Consider the following 19,868-nt stretch of genomic DNA (forward strand, 5'->3'; position numbering starts at 1 on the left):
TCTCTAACCCTACTTCCAAACTCATTCCCCTGTCAATCTTTTAGTATAAGCAAAAAATAAAAAATAAACAACCAAAGGATTCTGGAAGATATTTCCAATGGAATGGACATTTATTGGGAACTTTTAAAATGCCTGTGGATGAGATTTACATGCAAATTGTACCAATAGACTTCATAAAAATGAGAGACATACAAATTTTTATGTTCCATATATTCTAATTTCATACACAGTCTGGAACTTACTCTGGTCTTTTGGAATATCTACTTATGCCTTCCTTATCTCAGTCTTCCTAAAAGAAAGTGGTGGATTGGTTTTGGGGGTGGCTCTGACAAATGCTTAGAGAAGGGGTGTACAAGGAGGACATGAGGGAGAAGAAAGGTTGAGTCGGGGGAAGAATAGAAGAAAACAAGATAAGAGATAGATACCATAATAGAGGGAGACATTTTAGGTTTAAAGAGAAATCAGGCACTAGGGAAATGTCTGGAGATCTACAAAGATGACACCAAGTAACAATCTAAGCAACAGAAGAGACGCTACTTTAAATGCCCTCCCCTGATAATGACATTGATGGCTGACTTACATGCCATCCTATAGCCTTCATCCAGCAGCTGGTGGAAGTAGAAGCAGACACCCACAGCTAAACCTTGAACTGAACTGGAATCCAATTGCAGAGAAGGATGAGTGATGAGCAAAGGGGTCCAGATCAGGCTGATGAAACCCACAGAACCAGCTAACCTGAACAACGGAGAGCTTTGGTCCCCAGACTGATAGCTGGGAAACCAGCACGAGACTGATCCAGACCCCCTGAATGTGGGTGTCAGGGAGGAGACATCAGAAATCCATGGGGTCTCCTGTAGTCGATCAGTACTTATCCCTAGCATAGGTGTGGACTTTGGGAGCCCATTCCACATAGAGGGATACTCCCTGAGCCAAGACACACGGGAGTGGGCCTAGGATATGACAGACCTCTTGAAGACCCCCTATGGAAGGCCTCACCCACCCTGGGGAGCAGAAAGGTTATGTGATAGGTAGGGTTTTAGTTGGGGGGTGCAGTAGGGGAGGAGGGGAGGCAGAGGGAACTGGGATTGACATGTAAAACAAATTTGTTTCTAATTCAAATAAAAAAATGGAAAAAAAGAACAGCCCCCAAAGACTAAAGTATGCTATTGCAAGATAGGCATAGTGGCGTGTACATACAATTCCATTACTAGGCAGAAGGAACAGAAAGACTAAATTCCAGGTAATTCTGCATTACAGAGGGAGACAGTGTCTCAAAAAATCAATCAAACTAAACAAAATACAAAACAAAAAGCTCCACACAAATCCAAAGGGAAAGTCAAATCTTTTCATTTACATTTGACTCCTGCCCACTGCCTTTCCTGCTTCTAAGATTTTATCTTGAAATATTTCCTATTCTGTCAATATGCTTGCCATTCCAATAGTCTCTGGTGTCTGCTCTAAGCTCACTCTGCTGACTCTTACTCATCAATGCTGTTGGTTAAGCAGTTTGGGGAACTAACTCTTTCTTCCTTTCTTCATTAAAATGAAACAAATAATTAAATATTTAAGGCAAAAACTACAAACATTAACTATGAATTTGTACTGAAGCATATGGTGGAATCAACCTTGTAGATCAATCATTATAGCTATTAAGGCCTGGTAAAAGCAGATGACATTTTCTTAAGTGACTAATGGCTTAAAACTAGCACACTGCCATGCTGCTCAATGGTGATCCAGTTTCTGGGGGTTGAGGAAATTACTCATTCATTAAGAAGAGGAAAGACAGGTAAAGGCTCCAAACAACAGCCTTGCCAAGTACAACGCCTTTTCCGAACTTTATTTTATCAATTAAATGAAAGCTGAGGAAAGTGGTTTGCTGTTAATTGGACTCTTGCCATTAAATGAAGAGTTCATAGAATTGATTCCACAAAGATGAATGTCTAAAAAATTTAATGCTAAGTAAGATAATGTATTTATCCCCACTCCAAGCTATCTTTCACCTAGTCTTGAATTGACATCAAAAGCAATAGGAAGCAGGGAAAAGGTCAGAACCTGTGAGGAAGAAAACTAAATATAGATTGCTCAAAGGTAGCAGTGTGACTTTTTGGGGGGTGGGGGTGACTAGACAAATGGCTTCGTGGTTAAGAGCATTGGCTGTTCCCTCAAAAGACCCAGACTTGATTCCCAGTACCTGCATTTTGGCTCACAATCATCCATGACTCCAGTTTCAGGGGATCCATTGCCCTCTTCTGGCCTTGATGAGAGCCCGTCATGCATATATATGGTAAACAGACATACATGGAGCCAAAACACCCAAACACATTTAAAAAAGAAATCGTTTTTTTTAAGTGAGTGTTTTTTAGCACAATAAATAAAAAAATATATGACATAGGACAACCCATTCAATAATTGTGAGCTTGTTATTATACAGGTTTTGTGAAGTTTATGTGAAGTCATTTATGAAATCCATTCGGTACAGTGTTTGGCATGTGATAGTCTGTCAATATTTCCTGTATGATATCATCATTATCATTATACTGATGCCAGTTTTAAAGTGAAAGGATTCACATGTGGTTGTTAACCCTTATTATCAACTTGACTGGATTTAGAATCACTTAGGAAACACATCTGTGCACATCTATGGGGGTGTTTCAGAGAAGCTGAACTGAGGGAGGAAAACTCACTCTGAATGCAGTAGAACAGTGAGTGCCCCAGACTGGGGTCCCAGCCGGAATAAAAAAGAACAAAGAGCAAGCCAGAGGAATAGCAGCTTTTTTCTTGTTTCTGTATCCTCATCTACCTAGCTGTGTGCAAGCTGCCTGCTACCATGCCATCCCTGACATGAGGGACTCTATTCATTAAACGCTGAGTCAAAAGACGTCTTTCTTCCTCTGTGGTCCTTTCTCTCGGGTATTTGGCCATAGCAATGACAAAAGAACCTAATAGATCATGCCTTAGTTTTCAGAAAAAGAATCAATTATAAAAAAGATATTATATATATACATATCTTCTTAAATTTTCTACTCATGAACCAATTTCCTGAAGAAAATTTCATACTACCCAAGTATGTATATATAAAGTAGATATATACGTCAAACTACTACTAATAAATAATAAATCAACTCATTTTAAAACAGTTTTGATACATGATTTTACCGTTTATTACAGACTAAAGCAAATTTGCATACTAATGAAGTGATGTGCTGTCTTTTAAGTAAAAAAGTTTTCCTGAATATTTAATATGAAAGGACTTACAGCATATTCCATCTTTTTCATTGATCGGTATTTTCGTTTTATAATTGTCAGCACTTGGAGTCCAACTCCACATAAATATGGAGCACAAAATAGCAAAGCGTGTTCAGGGCCATTTCAAAAGCTGCTGTGAATTCTGGTCTAACGCCAAGCCAAACTTCACTGACTTCTTATGAAACTCAATTCAGCAACTTAAGCAGTAGTTTTTAGTTTTGTCTTGCTATATCAAATTTTTATTCAAAACTGTTTTTCATACAGTATATTCTGATCATGGTTTTTCCTTCCTTAGTTCATCCTAAAATTCTCCTCACCATCCCACCCATACATGTCTTCTTTTTCACTTTCTTTAGATAACAGACCAATAAAAAAAGAACAAACAAACAAGACTAAAGCAAATAAGCAGGAAAAATAGCTAAAGAAACACATATGCATGTGGACATACATATGCACACACACAAATTCCATACAAAGACAAAATCAGAAACTGCAATAGATACACAAAAGATGGGTAGGGTAAAAAAAAAAACAGCCCAAACAGAACATTATGAGATAAAACATCTCTAAAGATATCATTGAGTTTGTTTTGTGTTGGCTGGGCATGTGATCTGGTCTTAAGAGTGGTTTGTATACCCAGTAAGATTCCATTGGAGAAAACTTCTTTTCCCTTTGTGAGCAGCTGTCAATTAAATAGCTTCTTGATGAGGGATGAGATCTCATATCTAGTTGCCATCTCCATGCTGGGACCCCATTTGGTTTAGACTTGTGTAGACCCCATGCATGAAGTGGCAGTTTATAAAACCAAACTTTCTGAACACAATAAAATCAATAGATATACGACTTTAATGGTTTAATGGAAAGAATCGTGGTAGGAAAATATTAAAAGATTCCATTTCCTTAATTAAATCACTGTTTCGGCAAGATCAGCAAACTTTGCTTCTCTAGTAAAATTCTTGTGGTTTATAACATGCAACAGTACTGAACCCAAGCCCATGTTTCTGGCTGTGCTTATTGCCATCACATGGTGTGAGGTGAGGGCATGTGCAGTGCTAAATGTACCATGTTGTAAATTCAGAACCACGACTGCAGTGAAGTTGCACAATGCAGTTTGGGCAAAATGGTGCCAGAAACACCTTGGATTCATTGCCTGTTTGATTTTGAATTAATTTGGGCTCATTGTGAGTTCAGAAGCTATTTGCTCTTGCTAAGGTTTTCATTACCCTCCCATATTTTGTTACATGACCCTATAGGATAATTATTAACAGCTTTAGAATCTGTGACCTATATAGAGTGAAGAATCGATGCACAAAGTTAGGCGTGCAAGACTTGTGTTCAAATATGAGCCCTACCACTTAGTTGTGCAAATCTGGACACACTCCTTAACCTCTCAGTATCTCACTTAATGGAGTTTGGTAACAGTATTTATCCTTGTAGGATTATCGAGGTGATCTAGGGTAGTAATAATCACATGCAAAGCACAATGCTACATTAATGTAGCTTTTAAGCAGACAGTTGGCCCACTCATCAGAGAGTCTCTTTGCAGTGAATGCCCCAGACTTGGCTTTTGGGAAGGAGGGAAGCATGGAAGGACCTGTCATATAGGTGAACCAAAGGCGATGTGTGTGCTCCTTGAATTTCCTTTCTCTGGGGTTCATTTCCTTTGCTCTCTCCACATTTCCGTCCATTCTTGCCAGTTCAAAGCCTTTTATGGAGACTTGGAGTTTGAGCATTGTAGGTTCAGTTTCCAGGCATTTCCCGTTACCTTTCCTTTCTGTCAGTTTCCTTTGGTGTGGACAGTCTGTTGTCTTGTGCTCACCAGAGCACAATCAGGCAGCTTAGCAACCATCCTCATGTCCACAGTGGGGCAGTAGAGTGTGGGAGATGGAAGCCTCTCTGGTGCACCTGCTTACTCTGTTTGCAGTTTTCCGAAGCTTGCTTGGGCACATCACTTTCCTACTCTGAGACCTGGTTTCCCTGTTTGTATGTAGAGAGCACTGAACTAGATGGGTGGATAGCCATGTTACCAGCTCTAGTAATAAAGCCTGGCTGTGTGTCTGAATGTCTCTCCACCTTTCAGAAAATCGGAGGCCTTATATATCTGTTCAGCTCCCTGCTGTGATTTGAATTCCATTAATCATAATTATTTTCATAATTGTCTATTTTGTTCTCCCAGAGAAAGGTAGATTTTCAAGTGGTTTTAGCATACATATAACTATAGGAGATGGATATGTTAATTTGACAAGTAATTATTTTATTACATATATCTCAAAGTATCAGGTGGTATACATCAAAACATACAGCAAAAAAACCAAATGTACTTAGGATAATCATATTATAAACATGGAAAGTTCAAGAACACTGCTGCTAGCAGTCTGTGAGAGAGATGGTTTTAGCCAAGGGCATTGCCCAGAGCCACTATCCTTTGGGGTAGCATTAGCTGGAATGCTGAGAGTCCTTGAAAATTTGGGGCTCAGGCATTGCTGAAAATCACACCGTTGTCTGCACTAATGACCACAGAGATGTATCTCCATCCAGAGGAGAAAACTGGGCTAAGCTGGAGGAGGCAGGAAGGAATCAATGGGCCAGGGAACAACTTCATTCGACTGCACATCTCTGGTGCCTAACAAACGTTTACATGGTTCAATGGCTGTATCCCTACCTTACTGTCTGGACCATAGATGACGCATTTCACTTGCAATGTGAGATGTCAATTATCTTCAGAAATGGTTCTGGTTATGCATGGAAGATACGTGCAGAGACAATTTGAAACAGTATCCCTGTGAGTGAGGGGTGAAAATTAGAAAGCTAATCTGTTAGATCTTCTCGATGACCATCTTCTAGATTCAAAATAATGAGGCGTTTAAAGTAACAACTCTCTACACATCCCAGGGAACACGAGGCTATTTTCATTTTGACTAGGAAAAGTAACAATGGTGCTTATAAACAGTTTGCTCCTTCCTGAAATAGTCCTTGTGAGAAAGGGTGTTCAGCCCTGAATTAGTTCCCTGCTACACTTCTATTTCTGCAACTCCAGAGGAAGAGAAGGCTCTTACAAAGGCCTGAAGGGCAGATCCTCTGCTTGGCCTTACTTCCTGTTGACTTGCTGAGGGCCTCCTAGGCTCAATTAACAGAAACAGAGGTCTATGAGCTGGTTGTCTATACATCGCACAACCACACGATGGCAGTAAAGCAAGGCAAATTCATCCTGTTTAGCAAGAACTTCTGGTCTTCACTTTAGAGAATGTGAATCAGAATTTTTTGCTTCCATTTCCTGCCCTGGAGTTGCTTCTGTAAGCTTCAATGCCAGTTTCCACTTCCGCTTTCACCTTTATTGTGTGCTAGTCTTTTCCCTACTACTGAGGATTGATACTTTATCTGCAGCTTTTGTTTAAAAGCACAATCTCAGATTCTATTTTTAAGAGCAGATGTTAGCACAGCAGCACCCAAGTCACAGGGCTCTGACAGTGAGGATAGAGTGAGATAATGTACAAAATATGTTCAGCGTAGGGCCCACACCCTGCAAATGAGAACGGCAATGGGTATTGCTGTGATTATTGTTGGTATAGGTCAGACTAATCCAGAGGTTTGATTATAAGGTGAAGTAGGTTACCAAGGAAAAAAGCAAGTCCCACTGCAACACTGGAGCAATTCCCTGCTGAGGTTACAGTTACAGGGGAAAAGGATATGTTAGGGCTATGTCATATTATTTCTTGTGAACAGTTGTCACTAAAGCTCATCTAAGTGAATTGTAAGAAATGGTGACCAAGATAAAAACGTATCTCTCAAATGAAAGTCCCGACCACAGTAGCAAGAACAGGGTAAATTCTAAATAAATTGTGGATTCTTTTCCACATTTTCTCTAATGGGCTAATGATATACCCCACTCCAAGCCCCAGTGGATCCCCCTGGATTCGTCCCCAAACATATGGGTGCAAGGATCTGTAGAGAAGCCTAGAAGTCTCCATCTTAAGGTCCTCTCTAGTATTTGTAGGAACTGTGAGTGAGAAAGGGGAGATCTGCAAAGTACTCATGCTAGGCTCTGCACTAGATGCTCTGTTTGTTTGTTTGTTTTGTGTTTTTCTTTTATGTGCCATCATAGTTGACCCTTCAGTTGTGTTGTAAAGTAAGTAGTGCCACTTCTATTTTCCCCATGAGGAAGGGAAGCTCAAAAAGACTAAAAGACTTGCATCTGAGGATCCAGTTTGGAGGGGGCAGGACATGCTTTCAAATGCAATTCCTTGTAACTGCCATGACAGGCTCTCCTCCCTGGACCACACTGACTCTCCAGGTCCAAACCTGCATAATCCCAGTCTCTGTACCTCCTGACTAAGTGGGGAACTTTGAGAGCCACTTCATCTCTCTGTTAATTCCTTCTTATAGAATAATATTCCTGCCTACAGCTGTGAATTAGTGAATCAACAGAGCTCAGGGAAACAGGATTAACTGGGATAGTGGGTGCAAAAGATAGGTTGTAAACTAGGAAGCACTATACTCATATTGGATTGTACAATTTGAGGAATTTGTTATTACTGAGGGGTTTGAAGCTTATTGACCTATACCTGTTAGGTGACAAAGTCTGGATAGAAATGGCTAATGCAGAAAGCTGGCATTGCCAGTGTAGGTCTCAGTAAATTGCTTGAATGAGGATTCCCTCATCCCTGACTCCTGGGATGGGGCCAGTTTCTGGGTCTGGCCCTTTAGCATTCTTGGTATTTAAGGATATCTCAAACATCGAGATAATACTTCATTATACCTTGCACATTAGTTACATATAAAATATTAAATAAATTGCTTTAAAATGCAAGTCCAAAGAGTATGTAGTTTGTTTGGGGAGAAAAACTATACAGGCATATAACAAATACTGATGCTAATGTTAATCCAAATGCATGACATCAACAGCAGAAAATGTGACAATGCTAAGGCACACAAGGAGAACTCTGGAATCTTGTTTCCCTTCTCACTTGACTTACCGGAATCATCTCTTCCTGCCCCTTCCATCTCTTTGTCCTTCTTCCTCTTTTTCTCCTAAGTCTTTAGATTCCTAAAGATCCTACGCACAAGTCCCTTGATTTCTTTCGCTCTTCGGTTCAAGTGATATTAATGAAATGCATATCTAATGCCACCCTCCATCTTTGCCAGTCGTTCCTTCCACAACACTTTCAGGATGGAGTCCAGACTCCACACTGGGGCCTGCATGGACCATGGCCATGATTTCCATTCACACTATCTTCTTCTCTTGCCTAGCTAGCCTGAAAATACCACTTCCTTCCCAATGCTGCAATTTCACAGCTGTCACTTTGTTTCATAAGAATGTCTCTTTCTCCCTTCCTCGCCCTGCTAACTTCTTCATTTTCTTCAGAATCTCCACATTCCCTTTCCACTGGATTCACTCCCTCATCTGCATTCTTGTATGACTATGCATCACAGCACTTGCCACACGAGTAGAACATTTCCTCTTGCTACTCACTGGTTTTGATCTTACCCATGGAAGAACCCGTTTAAAGAGCTTACCACAGTGCCTGGCATGTGGAAGTATTTGACCGATATTAATGACTTCTGTTTCAGTTACTGGTGGGTGCTGAGAAAGTTCGAGTGGATGCATGCAGAGGGCTATTGAGCAGGTCTGAGAGGAGAGGGACCAATTGCTTGGAAGCCAAGTGTCCTAGAGAGTTCATGCTGAATGAAAGCTGTCCAATATTGGCTTAGCTGGTTTTTGACTTCTCTCCTTAGGGAGTATGTCCAAAGCTCTTCTAAGAAGCTGCCTTAGGTAGACTTAATGAGCTGTACAAAGGGCAACATGATGATATGGGCAATTTTTAAGGAGTGGGGGTTTAGCCTGAAGAAATACAGAGAAGCAAAGTTTAAATTGGTTTGAGGCATGCTTCTCGCCAATGAAGAAAAAGATGAGCAGAGAGCACAGAAACTGATAACTATATAAGAAATCAAATAACAGGAAATGCAGGTTGGCAAGGGAGGTTTCAATAGGAATCAATTTGCTTGGCTGAAATGTGCGTCTGGGAGAGAAAAAACAGACAAAAGAACATTTCTTTCATCATGAGCATTTGGCTTCTTTGAAAGTGCCACAGGTCTGGTCTTTTCTTTTTCCCCTTTAGAGCATTCGGTTTGTGAGCCCAGAATATCTTAATCATTAGCAGATCTGATTGGGTTAAAGTTAGTACTATCAGCAATAATGTGCTTACCTAAACAATACCTAAACAAATGAGATTTTCTGTTGTTTTTTTTTTTCTCTGCCAAGGGAGTTTGGCAGAATTCTGGAATATTCACTGGGTTCTGGGCCTCCAATCTGGGCTGCTGGTGACATGCATACCCAGCTTGGAGTGTGAGTAAAGAGATGTTTTCATAGTCTTGGCTTTTACTGGGAACTGTGGTGGGAGAGGTAAGGTGTTTGGAAATTGTTCTTGAATTCATTGTCTGTATTCTCTTTGAAGATTATTCATCATTGTTTGCTCAAACCTAGTGGAGAAAGTTCTCTGCTCATTTAGCGTTGGCTCCATTGAAAAATCTCCTTGTGTTGCTTCCTATAGAAACCCTGAAAGTCTGATATCTAAAGTCATCATGGGACAAAGGAGACAACTGGCTTCTTTCAAAACTGCACTGCTTCTATTGCCATAAGAAACAGGCCTGTGTGGCAAGAGTATACCAAATTAGAAAATGGCAAGCCTTTGTCTTCCTCATCTCTACCCTACACGTCAAGCAGCAGCTTGGAAGAGAAGTTGTGACTGAATGTCATTAAATTAGGTGGGCCACAGTCATAGGAAGATCAGTTAGCTTTCCTGAGCTGAATTTGATTTGGAAAAATAATGTCCTCATTATGAAGAGGTCTGTTATAAGACTCAGTTTTCCCTTCTTTGTCCTCATGTACCATGGTCATGGTGTTCTAACCCTCTTCTGGTTGCCTCGTTTGAGATCTTTATTCTCTTTCTACTCTTTGATCCCTTTCAAGTCCTCCTCCTCACTTTCTACTTCACTGATGTCTATGGGATGTCTGGGAGTCTCTTTGTAGGGAGAGTCTTTCCCTTGAGATCAATATTAACAGCCCAGTTTGACCTTGGGAACACAGTTAAAGGATCTGAGTTGGCTGACAAACAAAATTCTTGTTTATCGTTCCCCCCCCCCTTTATACTGGAGACAAGGGTGAAGAAGATATGTAAATTTTATTGTATACCTTCTTCCACGTTTTATGTTCATCTCCAGCTAAAACATAATCTCTACCATTTTCCAAATCTTTTGAGTATATCAAATGGGGAAAAAGATGTCAATGTTTTTCTTTGCAATCTCCCTGAAACACTTCCTCATTCTACTGATGCCAAGAATCTTTACAATTTGGATTTCATCTTTTTGTTTTGTTTTGATTTTTGGGACAGGGTCTCACTATGTAGCTTTTACTGGCCTGGAACTCACTATGTAGACCAGGCTGGTTTCAAACTCAAAAGAGCTGTCTGCCTCTGCTGCCCCACTGTGGAGATTAAAGGTATGTGCCACCACACCCAGATAAATTTCTTTTGTACAGAAACATGAATTGCTCTTTATATTCCTGAATTATTCTCCTTCTCCACACAGCTTTATCCCTTCACATTCTATTCTGGAGCTCCCATCTTGATTACAATCTTATCCTTCCTCCCAGTTCTTTGATACCACACTGATACTCAGGACTTTACAACTGATGCATGGTCACAATCATGGTTTTTCCTATAGTAGTCATTCTTAGAATCAAAGTGCAGAGCTTAACTCTTAGTAACATTTACACCAAGTCAAACTTTAGTCTATCTGAAAGTTTTGTATATCTCATAGCCCTAGTCAGATTTTAAGATTTTCGTTGTTGTTATGTGCTTGCAATATCACTGCTTCTGTAGCCATTCAGGGTCTTGAATAGCATCAGATAATTTTCTACAAGACTAGACACAGGAAACTCAAAAGACATACTTAACCTTGCTTGATGTTTATGTCTGCCACCATCACCACTCTTCCCTTCTCCCTCTAAGGACATCTTTCTTTGAGCAAGTTTTTGAGATTTTTTTTTTTACTTCTAAACTTTCATTCTGAATATGGCTCCTTGAAGGAGCAGACTTTCAGATTCTGTCCTGTTCTGATTCCAAAGTCTGATGCCTATACCACTAATCCACAATATCCATTGCTAATCCACAACACCCATTGCTAATCTACAATATCCACTGTAGTACCTACTGCTAATCCACAATACCCACTGCTAACCTATATTGCCTACTGCTAATCAACCATACCCATTGCTAATCTACACTGCCCACTGCTAATCCACAGTACCCACTGCTAATCCAGAGTATCTACTGGGGGTATAGCTCAGGGGTAGAACATTTGACTGTTTATCCACTGCTAATCCACAGTACCCACTGATAATCTATAGCATTTACTGCTAATCTACAATCCCATTGCTAATCCACACTACAAGCATTAGTTGGGATCTAACTTCTCTCAGTGACTCATCATAACTCCTGGGCTCTGTCAGGCATCATTCTCCTAAAAAGCATAGTACTGGGGTATTATAGAGGATGACCAGATTAAGTGGCATACACTGCCTTTCCCTGCCCCTCTTTTCTGCACTAGAAATTCAATGCTGAATCAAAGGAAACAGTCTCAAACTCTAATCCAAATTGATTTGCAACTTGGAATAAAAGCAACATGTCTTTATTTAAATGTCAGGCCCACTGCTGAGTGATGATTTAATAACTTCGATGAGGGATTCTGTCACAGCAAACTCAACACTGGAATAGAATGACTCAGAAAGGGTGTTAGAACTGATGCAGGAGCACACAAAAAGGAACAGACGTATCTTAGTGCTCATCCAGAAATTTTGCATAAAGCTAATTTGCAGTAAGAGCCTATTCTCTTCCCCTATCCTGCCACCCAAGCTTCCTCTTCACAGACACCCATGTACGGATGTGCAGAAAAACTCTAGGTGTGATGCCGACTCACTAGAGTTATTTTCTGAGGACATGGGCCCTGGAACAAGTTTAGAACAGAGGTTCAGAGGCAGCACATTCGATTCAAGGGCAAAGAACAATAAGCGTCATTGTTTCTCAAGAGATTTTAAGAACTAATCCAGTTCCAGTGTCCCATCTTTAGGGAGCTACTTAATTACTTTCCCCCATCTTAATGTAGAGTTTAGTCCCAGTGGAATTAAAAGATGTTTTCCTAAGTCTAAAGTCTCCTAGCTCCAAGGAAATTGGTATTTTTCCCTTAATACCTTTAGAAATTTATCTGGTGTTTCCCAGCTGTCATTCTTGTGCAGCTACTTCCCAAGTCAAGACAGAACCAAGCATAGCTATTCAGAATTGAGAACATACCATCTTGTTGGGCTAATCCCTCAGTTATCAAGATGCATTTGGAAGAAAATTTAAGTATTGAACACAGGTGAGGGTTCTTCAGTATTAATAACAACTGATATTTTGGCTAGATGATTTTTGTTATAGGTAATGAATTTGTGTATCGTTAGACGCTTGTGTACAGTGTGCTAGACTGGACGTTAATGGTTATTCTATGAAGTCCCCACGTACTTTCAGCCTTTTCCATATACTTTTAGGTTCCCAAACATAATGGTTCTCAATGGAAAGCAACAATTTTCTCCCCCACTTAAATTTGTAAATATATATGTGTGTATATGCAAATATATTTACAAATATATATGTATATATATATTCACAGATATTTACAAATACAGATATATATATATATATATATATATATATATATTATATATATATGAGTGAAACTGAAGTAGAGGAAGTAAAAAATTATTGTGCACAACGAATAGGTAGAAGCCAGAGTGGTACAGTGATTAGAGCAACTGCTCTCTGAACATCCTTTCTTTAAACAAAGAATTTTCCACCCTGAAATATAAATATACAATGTAATTGAGAAGGCTTGCTCTATAAAATCATCCCTTAGTTTAAAAAAACCCACCACCATCAACAACAACAAAATAGTCCGTTGTTCCACAGTGCTTTTGAGAAAGGTCAGAGCTATCCTCTCTCTTACTATCCATTTGGCTCATCTTACTAGTTACGTTTTCCTAGCTAAACCAAGATACTTTACAAAAACAAGTTCAGGGAATAAATGTTTACTTTGTCTCACAGAGTCAGTCCATCATCTTGCAAAAGTAGAGTTGCCATGACAGCTGTTCACTTGTCAAGACCTAGAAATCAGGCAGAACAGACAGAAACTAGGTGTGATAGCTTTCCAAACCCCACCACTAATGATAATTTTGTCAGTCAGATCTTACCTCTTAAAGTCTCCAAATTCTTTAAAATAACACCATAATTCGGGGACCACACACACCCAATCCTGTGAAGGATATTACAAATTCAATCTACAGTAGGATGCCATTGGCAATTTTACCCCATGTCTGGAAGGTAAACTACTTCTAAACACATTGTATTCTTTCTCACTCATGAAACCTTGTTCTCTCTGCCTAAAGTGCTTACTTCCCACTAGACGGAGGAGACAGAAACAGAAGGATCTCTAAATTATTCCAAGCTGACAAACTCTAGGTTCAGTGTCAAGTGATTAAGGAAGACAGTTATGTTGACTTCTGGCCTTCATACTCACTATAAGGGGGTTACTAGGACTGAGAAAAATGACATGATGGATTGTTCCTTCCTATAAAATTAATATCATATTAATTTGTATCTTCTAACTTTTTTTCTCCTGGTATAACTTGAAAGCATCTATTGAACTTTAAATCAGGCCTGTCCTTGACACCTTGCCTCTGAGACTTTTAAGTTTACTAAGTCATTGCCTTCTTGGAACTCACTTGAACAGACTTAAGTATGATAGCTGTGAGAATCAAGTGAAATTACAGAATTCAAAATATTGGTTACTATCTAAGACTGATGGTGTATGCCTATGATCAAGTACTTGGGTGATGGATGGAGGAGTATTGCAATTTTGAGGCAAGCCTGATCCATATAAAGTGTTTGAAGCCAGCATGGGCAGCAAAGAGAGACCATGTCTTTAAAAAGTTGATACATAGTCTCTATTAGGTAAATATTGGTTAACAGAATATAAGTATCAACAGTATATCTAGAAATAGAGTTTAGGAATTGATGACAGTCTGGTGGAATTCCTTAAAAATGGTTAGAAGTGAAGAGTGGCATCCCATTGGTATTGCACCCTATATCTTCATCTTTCCATGTTGGACTCTTCTATCATTGTCCAAGCACTTACTGGAGTAACTGACAATGATTAGTAAAGTGGAATAATAATTCCAATATATATACATATATATGAATATTAGAATATTTCTTTCTTTTCTGGCAATTCCAGATATATACTTTCCCTGTTCACTCAGGGAAATAACATGATGTAGGATCATGAGGAATGTAGGGGATGCAAGATCTATTTCTTTTGTTTCTCTTTAGCTTCCTGCACAGCAGAAGGCTGGGACTTTGACATTATTCAGTGGCTTAGAAGACTGTGAGAGGAAATTCAAAATGCACTTGGGATGGTTATAAAAGCACCTTGGCATTGGCTTACCAGCCAGTGGTAACTGGTTCTTCTGAAAGGCTTACTGAGGCCCTTTCTTGGCATATCTTTACCCTGTAGAGCTGTTCACACTGTCCATTTTCTTACTGATTAGGGCTTTAGAGTAATGCCATGCCATGCATATATTATTCTCATTCTAAGAAACAAGTCTTTTTCTGGTCCCAGAGTGCATGTGCTTAATAAAAATATTCCTGCTGCTCTAATGAGGGGATGACCTGACAGGAGAGTGAAGAAACAGAAGTGTGATGCCATTTCTATGCTAGATAAGGAGATGTGGAGGGGTGTGACGTTGCTTATTAATGGGTACACCTCAGGGATAGGCTCCATCTCAGTGATGGTTCCTGCCTATTCTGCAATGTTAGCATATTTTAATTCAAGAAGCTAGAAGAAAGGTTCACCAGGAGTATTTTGTAAACTGATTACTGGGTCTCCTCTTTAGATCTGATCAAGCCATAAGAGGTAACCTTGTGGGAGATTAAGAGTAAGGCTAAAATCTCCATAAGGATGCATAATATGGGACTGGGGATTAGAGATGTGGTCTAAATTCCTGCTGTGTTTTTCTGCATTTGAGACAATGCCTAAGCCTTATTCCAGTCTTTAAAATGGTTACAACAATGTATGTAATATGATGATAGCTGAAGAAGGTTTGCCCAGCTCCAGTTTTCATTGTAATTTACAATGCATTTATTTAGAATGTGTGAGTGAATTTCAGAAGGCCCCCTCACATCTATGGAAAAATAAAGTAAGAAATAATATAGAAATATTGGCAGATGACGTCAAAATAAACTGCCATGTACTCTACCCACAGTTCACTGTTGTTTTTTTCATGTTGAAACCATTTTAGAGATAGATGCATTCTTTTCTCTAAGGAGGCGTCTCTATCAAAGCTATGCCCTATCAAGATAGGGAGCCTTGAGGAGGGTAGTGGGACATGTGGACATTAGAACAAAGTATAATGATACATATGTATTAAAATATCATAATAAAGCCAATTATTTTGTATGCTAATATCTTAGTTATTAGGTAACTTAAAAATGAAAGCATTTAATGTGCAAGCTCATGAATCTGGACCATGACCATTTGAGTCCATGACCATTACAGTGGAAGCATGGGTATAATCAGCCAGGCATGATTCTGGAGCAGTAGCTGAGAACTTACTTCAGGTGTGAGGCATAGGAGTTAATTGAGAATGGCATTGGCTTTTGAAACCACAAAGCTCAACCGACAGTCACACACACCCTCCAACAAGGGCCAACTTCCTAATCACTCCCAAAAAGTTCCACTAAAACTACAAACCAACTAGTTAAATATATGAGCATATGGGGGCCATGTCATTCAAACCATAAGAGCTAATTTAAAATAGCAATTTAAAAAGTGCTTAAAATTCCCCTCTCACCTCTCTGATAGCATTGGTAATCTTTCATTATTATTTTGGCTTGGGCCACAGGAGTTTAGGAAAAGTTTCATTATTTCCTTGGTCTATTGGCAAAGTACTATTCCTTGGAATGACTGACATTTGGCACATGTCAAGATGGGAGATAAGGGAATGGCTATTCAAGAACAGTATAAAGGAAAGGTGGTAGTATGGTATCCTCTTGTGAGGAACTTTGACTTAGGTAGGTCAAAAAACTTCTAAGAAGTAATTAATGAGATCTTATGAATTATAGAACATTGAACAAACAGGAATATGATAGGAAGACATCAATAGAATATCACTCTGGGGTTTCAATGGCAGTTGAAAATTTAGATAAGAGTGTTTTGTGTTGATGTGTGAAAGTGAAAGTGTACCAGGCTCCAAAATACTGTTAGAGTAGATCTGACATAGTGAAATTATACTCACTGTGGTAAAAACACTGCAATCATCAGAAAAAGGTTTCTTTCCAATATTTTCTTTAACAGAAATTGCAATATATGAGATACTCAGATGGATTCATAGATCTTTATTGGTTGAGAAAACTTGGACCTTCAATGAATCAAGGAAGGCTTCCAGTAAGTGGAAACTCCTGAATAGTATTCTGTATAAGATATGAATCAGTGAACAAGGAGACAAAAGGTGGTATTTTTTGTAGAAGAGACGGCACAAGCAATGTCTTAGTTAGGGTTTCTATTGCTGTGATGGAACACAATGACCAAAAAGCAAGTTGGGGTAAAAAAAAAGGTTTATTTGGCTTCTATTTCCATATATGTGTTCATCATACAAGGAAGTCAGGACAGGAACTCAAACAGGGCAGGATCCTGGAGGCGGGAGCTGATGCAGAGGTCATGGAGGGGTGCTGCTTACTAGTTTGCTTTCCTTGGCTTGCTCAGCCCAGGGCTGGCTCCACCCACAATGGGCTGGGCTCGCCCACATTGATGACTAATTGAGAAATGCCTTACAGCTGGATTTCATGGAGACATTTCCTCAGCTGAGGCTCCTTTCTCTCTGATGACACCAGCTGTGTCGAATTGATGTAAAACAAGCCAGTACAAGCAATTACTTGGTGGTGTAAGAACAATTGAGGTGAAATTTGCTATGAACTAGAAGGCATGAATGGAAATGCAAAGCTTGAAAACTTGAACCCATCTGAGACTCTTTCCATGACATATCAACAATTTTGATGTGAAATGTCAGATGTACTGGGTACCATATGAACAAAAATAATTGGTATTTGTTCAAATGTAGGCTTGAAAATACAAATTGTTAGAAGCATCAGTATTGGCATCTTGGACTTGATGTAGTCACACTAGCTTTCTGCAAGATTATAGGGATAAGGATCACTGCCTATCTCTCTCCTCAGGACCTCATCACAAATTTGTATAATCAGGTACCTACCACCATTTCTAGAGTCCTACTTGCTTGAGCATTTCATTTCAGCAGTTAGTCATTCTAATAACTCATTAAATAATAGCTCCTTCTCTGGGCATTAGTATTTCCTGAAAGACTTTTACTAAAAGCATAGATCTGTCAAACAAAGTGACCTACTTTTATAAAATGGCAAGAGGTGAGGTAGATGTGTTTAGGCATGTGTCATTTCCTTCTTACCTTTCAAATGGAAACTACTCCATTTTAAGCTTAACTTTGATTACAATGTGTACTTTCTAATAAGTATTAAAAGGTTAGGTTAAAATAGAGACCTATAGTAAGAAAGAAGGGAATTGACTTTGTCTGTCTCATCTCCTTGTGATTCAGGACAGGGATCTTTTAGAGAAGCGCATGTATGGTAATATATCTCTTTGGTTAAAAATGTGATGTTTGTGAAGCATCATTAAGCATGGGCCATTGTCCAACTACCACTTTCTAGCTGTGTAACTGTTCACAGCATGTGTCGTGTCTGTGACATCATTTACAAGATAACAAGAGTATCTGGGTTATGAGGTTGCTGTGATGATCAATGAGGTACACGTGTAAAGAATGTAGTATAATGTTTGATATTCTATTAGCTTTCTCCTGTCATCATTGCAATTAGTATCTCAGCAATGGTACCTCCTTCACCAGTCACCTCCAGGTTCCTACTCTAATAGGAAATATAATTTTGTACAGTCTTGTTAAATCATAGACCAGCAAACAACCATGGAGGAAAGAAGGAAACAGAAAGCTTCCATCACTATTTTCTGTCCTCACTTTAACCATCATATCCCAAAGAATATGTGTCAAGAACATACTTTTATAAGGGTAAAAGCTCATGGAGCCCCACTCTTAGACAAAGAACTGCAGGGAACTAAGGGATGTTGAGGGATATTGACGGTAGGGGAGAAATAGTCTTTCCCCCATGGAGCAATTTCACAGTTGGTTATCCAATTCCAAGTGGTCCTCACTGAAATCACACACACACACACACACACACACACACACACACACACACACACACACACCCCAGTAGAAATGAGGGAAAAGGCCAGAAAGGAGGGGGAAGTAGAGCTTGCAAGAAAGCAAAGGTGATAGAGGGAAATTATGTAATGATGTTTTAATTAAAATATACTTTCAGGAGGTTATGTTTATAGTTTATTAACAAAAAGATATATGATAAGACAAATCAACCTTTATCCTTGTTTCCACAGGAACTTGTAGACTTGGCTGGGCCTATTACTGTGCTGGAGGCGGAGCTGCTGCAGCCATGTTGATCTGTACCTGGCTCTCTTGCTTTGCTGGAAGAAATCCCAAGCCAGTCATGTTGGTGGAGAGCATCATGAGGAATACCAATTCTTATGCCATGGAGCTTGATCACTGCCTCAAACCTTAAGCCTTGAAAGAGGATTTACTGAAGAGGGTGGGAACAGGGGAAAGTGAACCCATAAAGAGGTACTAAGCCAAGGCAGTCACCTACTAGTAGTGTAGCCTACTGCTTGCATGCTTTGTAATCACTTGGCATTCATTTTCATGTTTCCATAAAACCACAAGCCCATGCTGATTTATACAGTTCATCTAGCACAATGAGTGTCTCAGTCACTTGACAAGAGTTTCCACTGACCACCCAAGTCCCATTGAGACCCATTATGCAAAATAAGATCCTTTCTTGAAAAGTAACTGTAGAAGCAAGCTACTCCTTAGTTTTATAACCCTTACTTCCCTTTTACTTTAAACCTTAGATGTTATTAAAGAGCAGTTGTATTCAGGGGCACTAGGAGATGGACCAAGCTGGTTCCCATCCATTCATTTGCATGGCTCTCCCTCTGATATTCATGGTTGCCCACTATCTCAAGTATCACTATGCAAAACTTTTGTGACTTTCTCAGGCCTACACTTTGTTCCATTTTCCTCTCTCCTCATGCATGAGAAAGCTCAGTGGAAGGGTAACTTCCAGCGGGGAAAACACTAATCATGTTTGCTTGCATATAAACTTTGCACATTATGCTTTAGAATAGTCATAGGAGTTAATTTTCTAATCTTTTTTAAAAAATTCAAATTAGAAACAAGCTTGTTTCACATGTCAATTCCAGTTCCTTCTCCCTCCCCTCCTTTCCTGCCCCCCTCCGACCCCCTATCCCATGCCCTTTCTGCTCCCCAGGGACGGTGATGCCTTCCATGGGGGAATCTTCAAAGTCAGTCATATCATTTGGAGCAGGGCCTAGGCCCTCCCCCATGTGTCTAGGCTGAGAGAGTA

General features: G+C 39.6%; 1 protein-coding gene across 1 annotated transcript in view; it reads left to right on the top strand.

The window, feature by feature from the left end:
- Positions 1–19,524, top strand: part of Lhfpl1 (LHFPL tetraspan subfamily member 1) — a 45,099-nt gene extending 25,575 nt beyond the window's left edge. The window contains exon 3 of the mRNA XM_027433673.2: positions 18,826–19,524. Coding sequence (XP_027289474.1) covers positions 18,826–19,007 — 182 coding nt within the window. The 3' untranslated portion in view covers positions 19,008–19,524. The remainder of the gene's footprint in view (positions 1–18,825) is intronic.
- The last annotated feature ends 344 nt before the right edge of the window (positions 19,525–19,868 follow it).

The sequence above is a fragment of the Cricetulus griseus genome, chromosome X (assembly GCF_003668045.3).
Source record: "Cricetulus griseus strain 17A/GY chromosome X, alternate assembly CriGri-PICRH-1.0, whole genome shotgun sequence".
Taxonomy (NCBI): domain Eukaryota; kingdom Metazoa; phylum Chordata; class Mammalia; order Rodentia; family Cricetidae; genus Cricetulus; species Cricetulus griseus.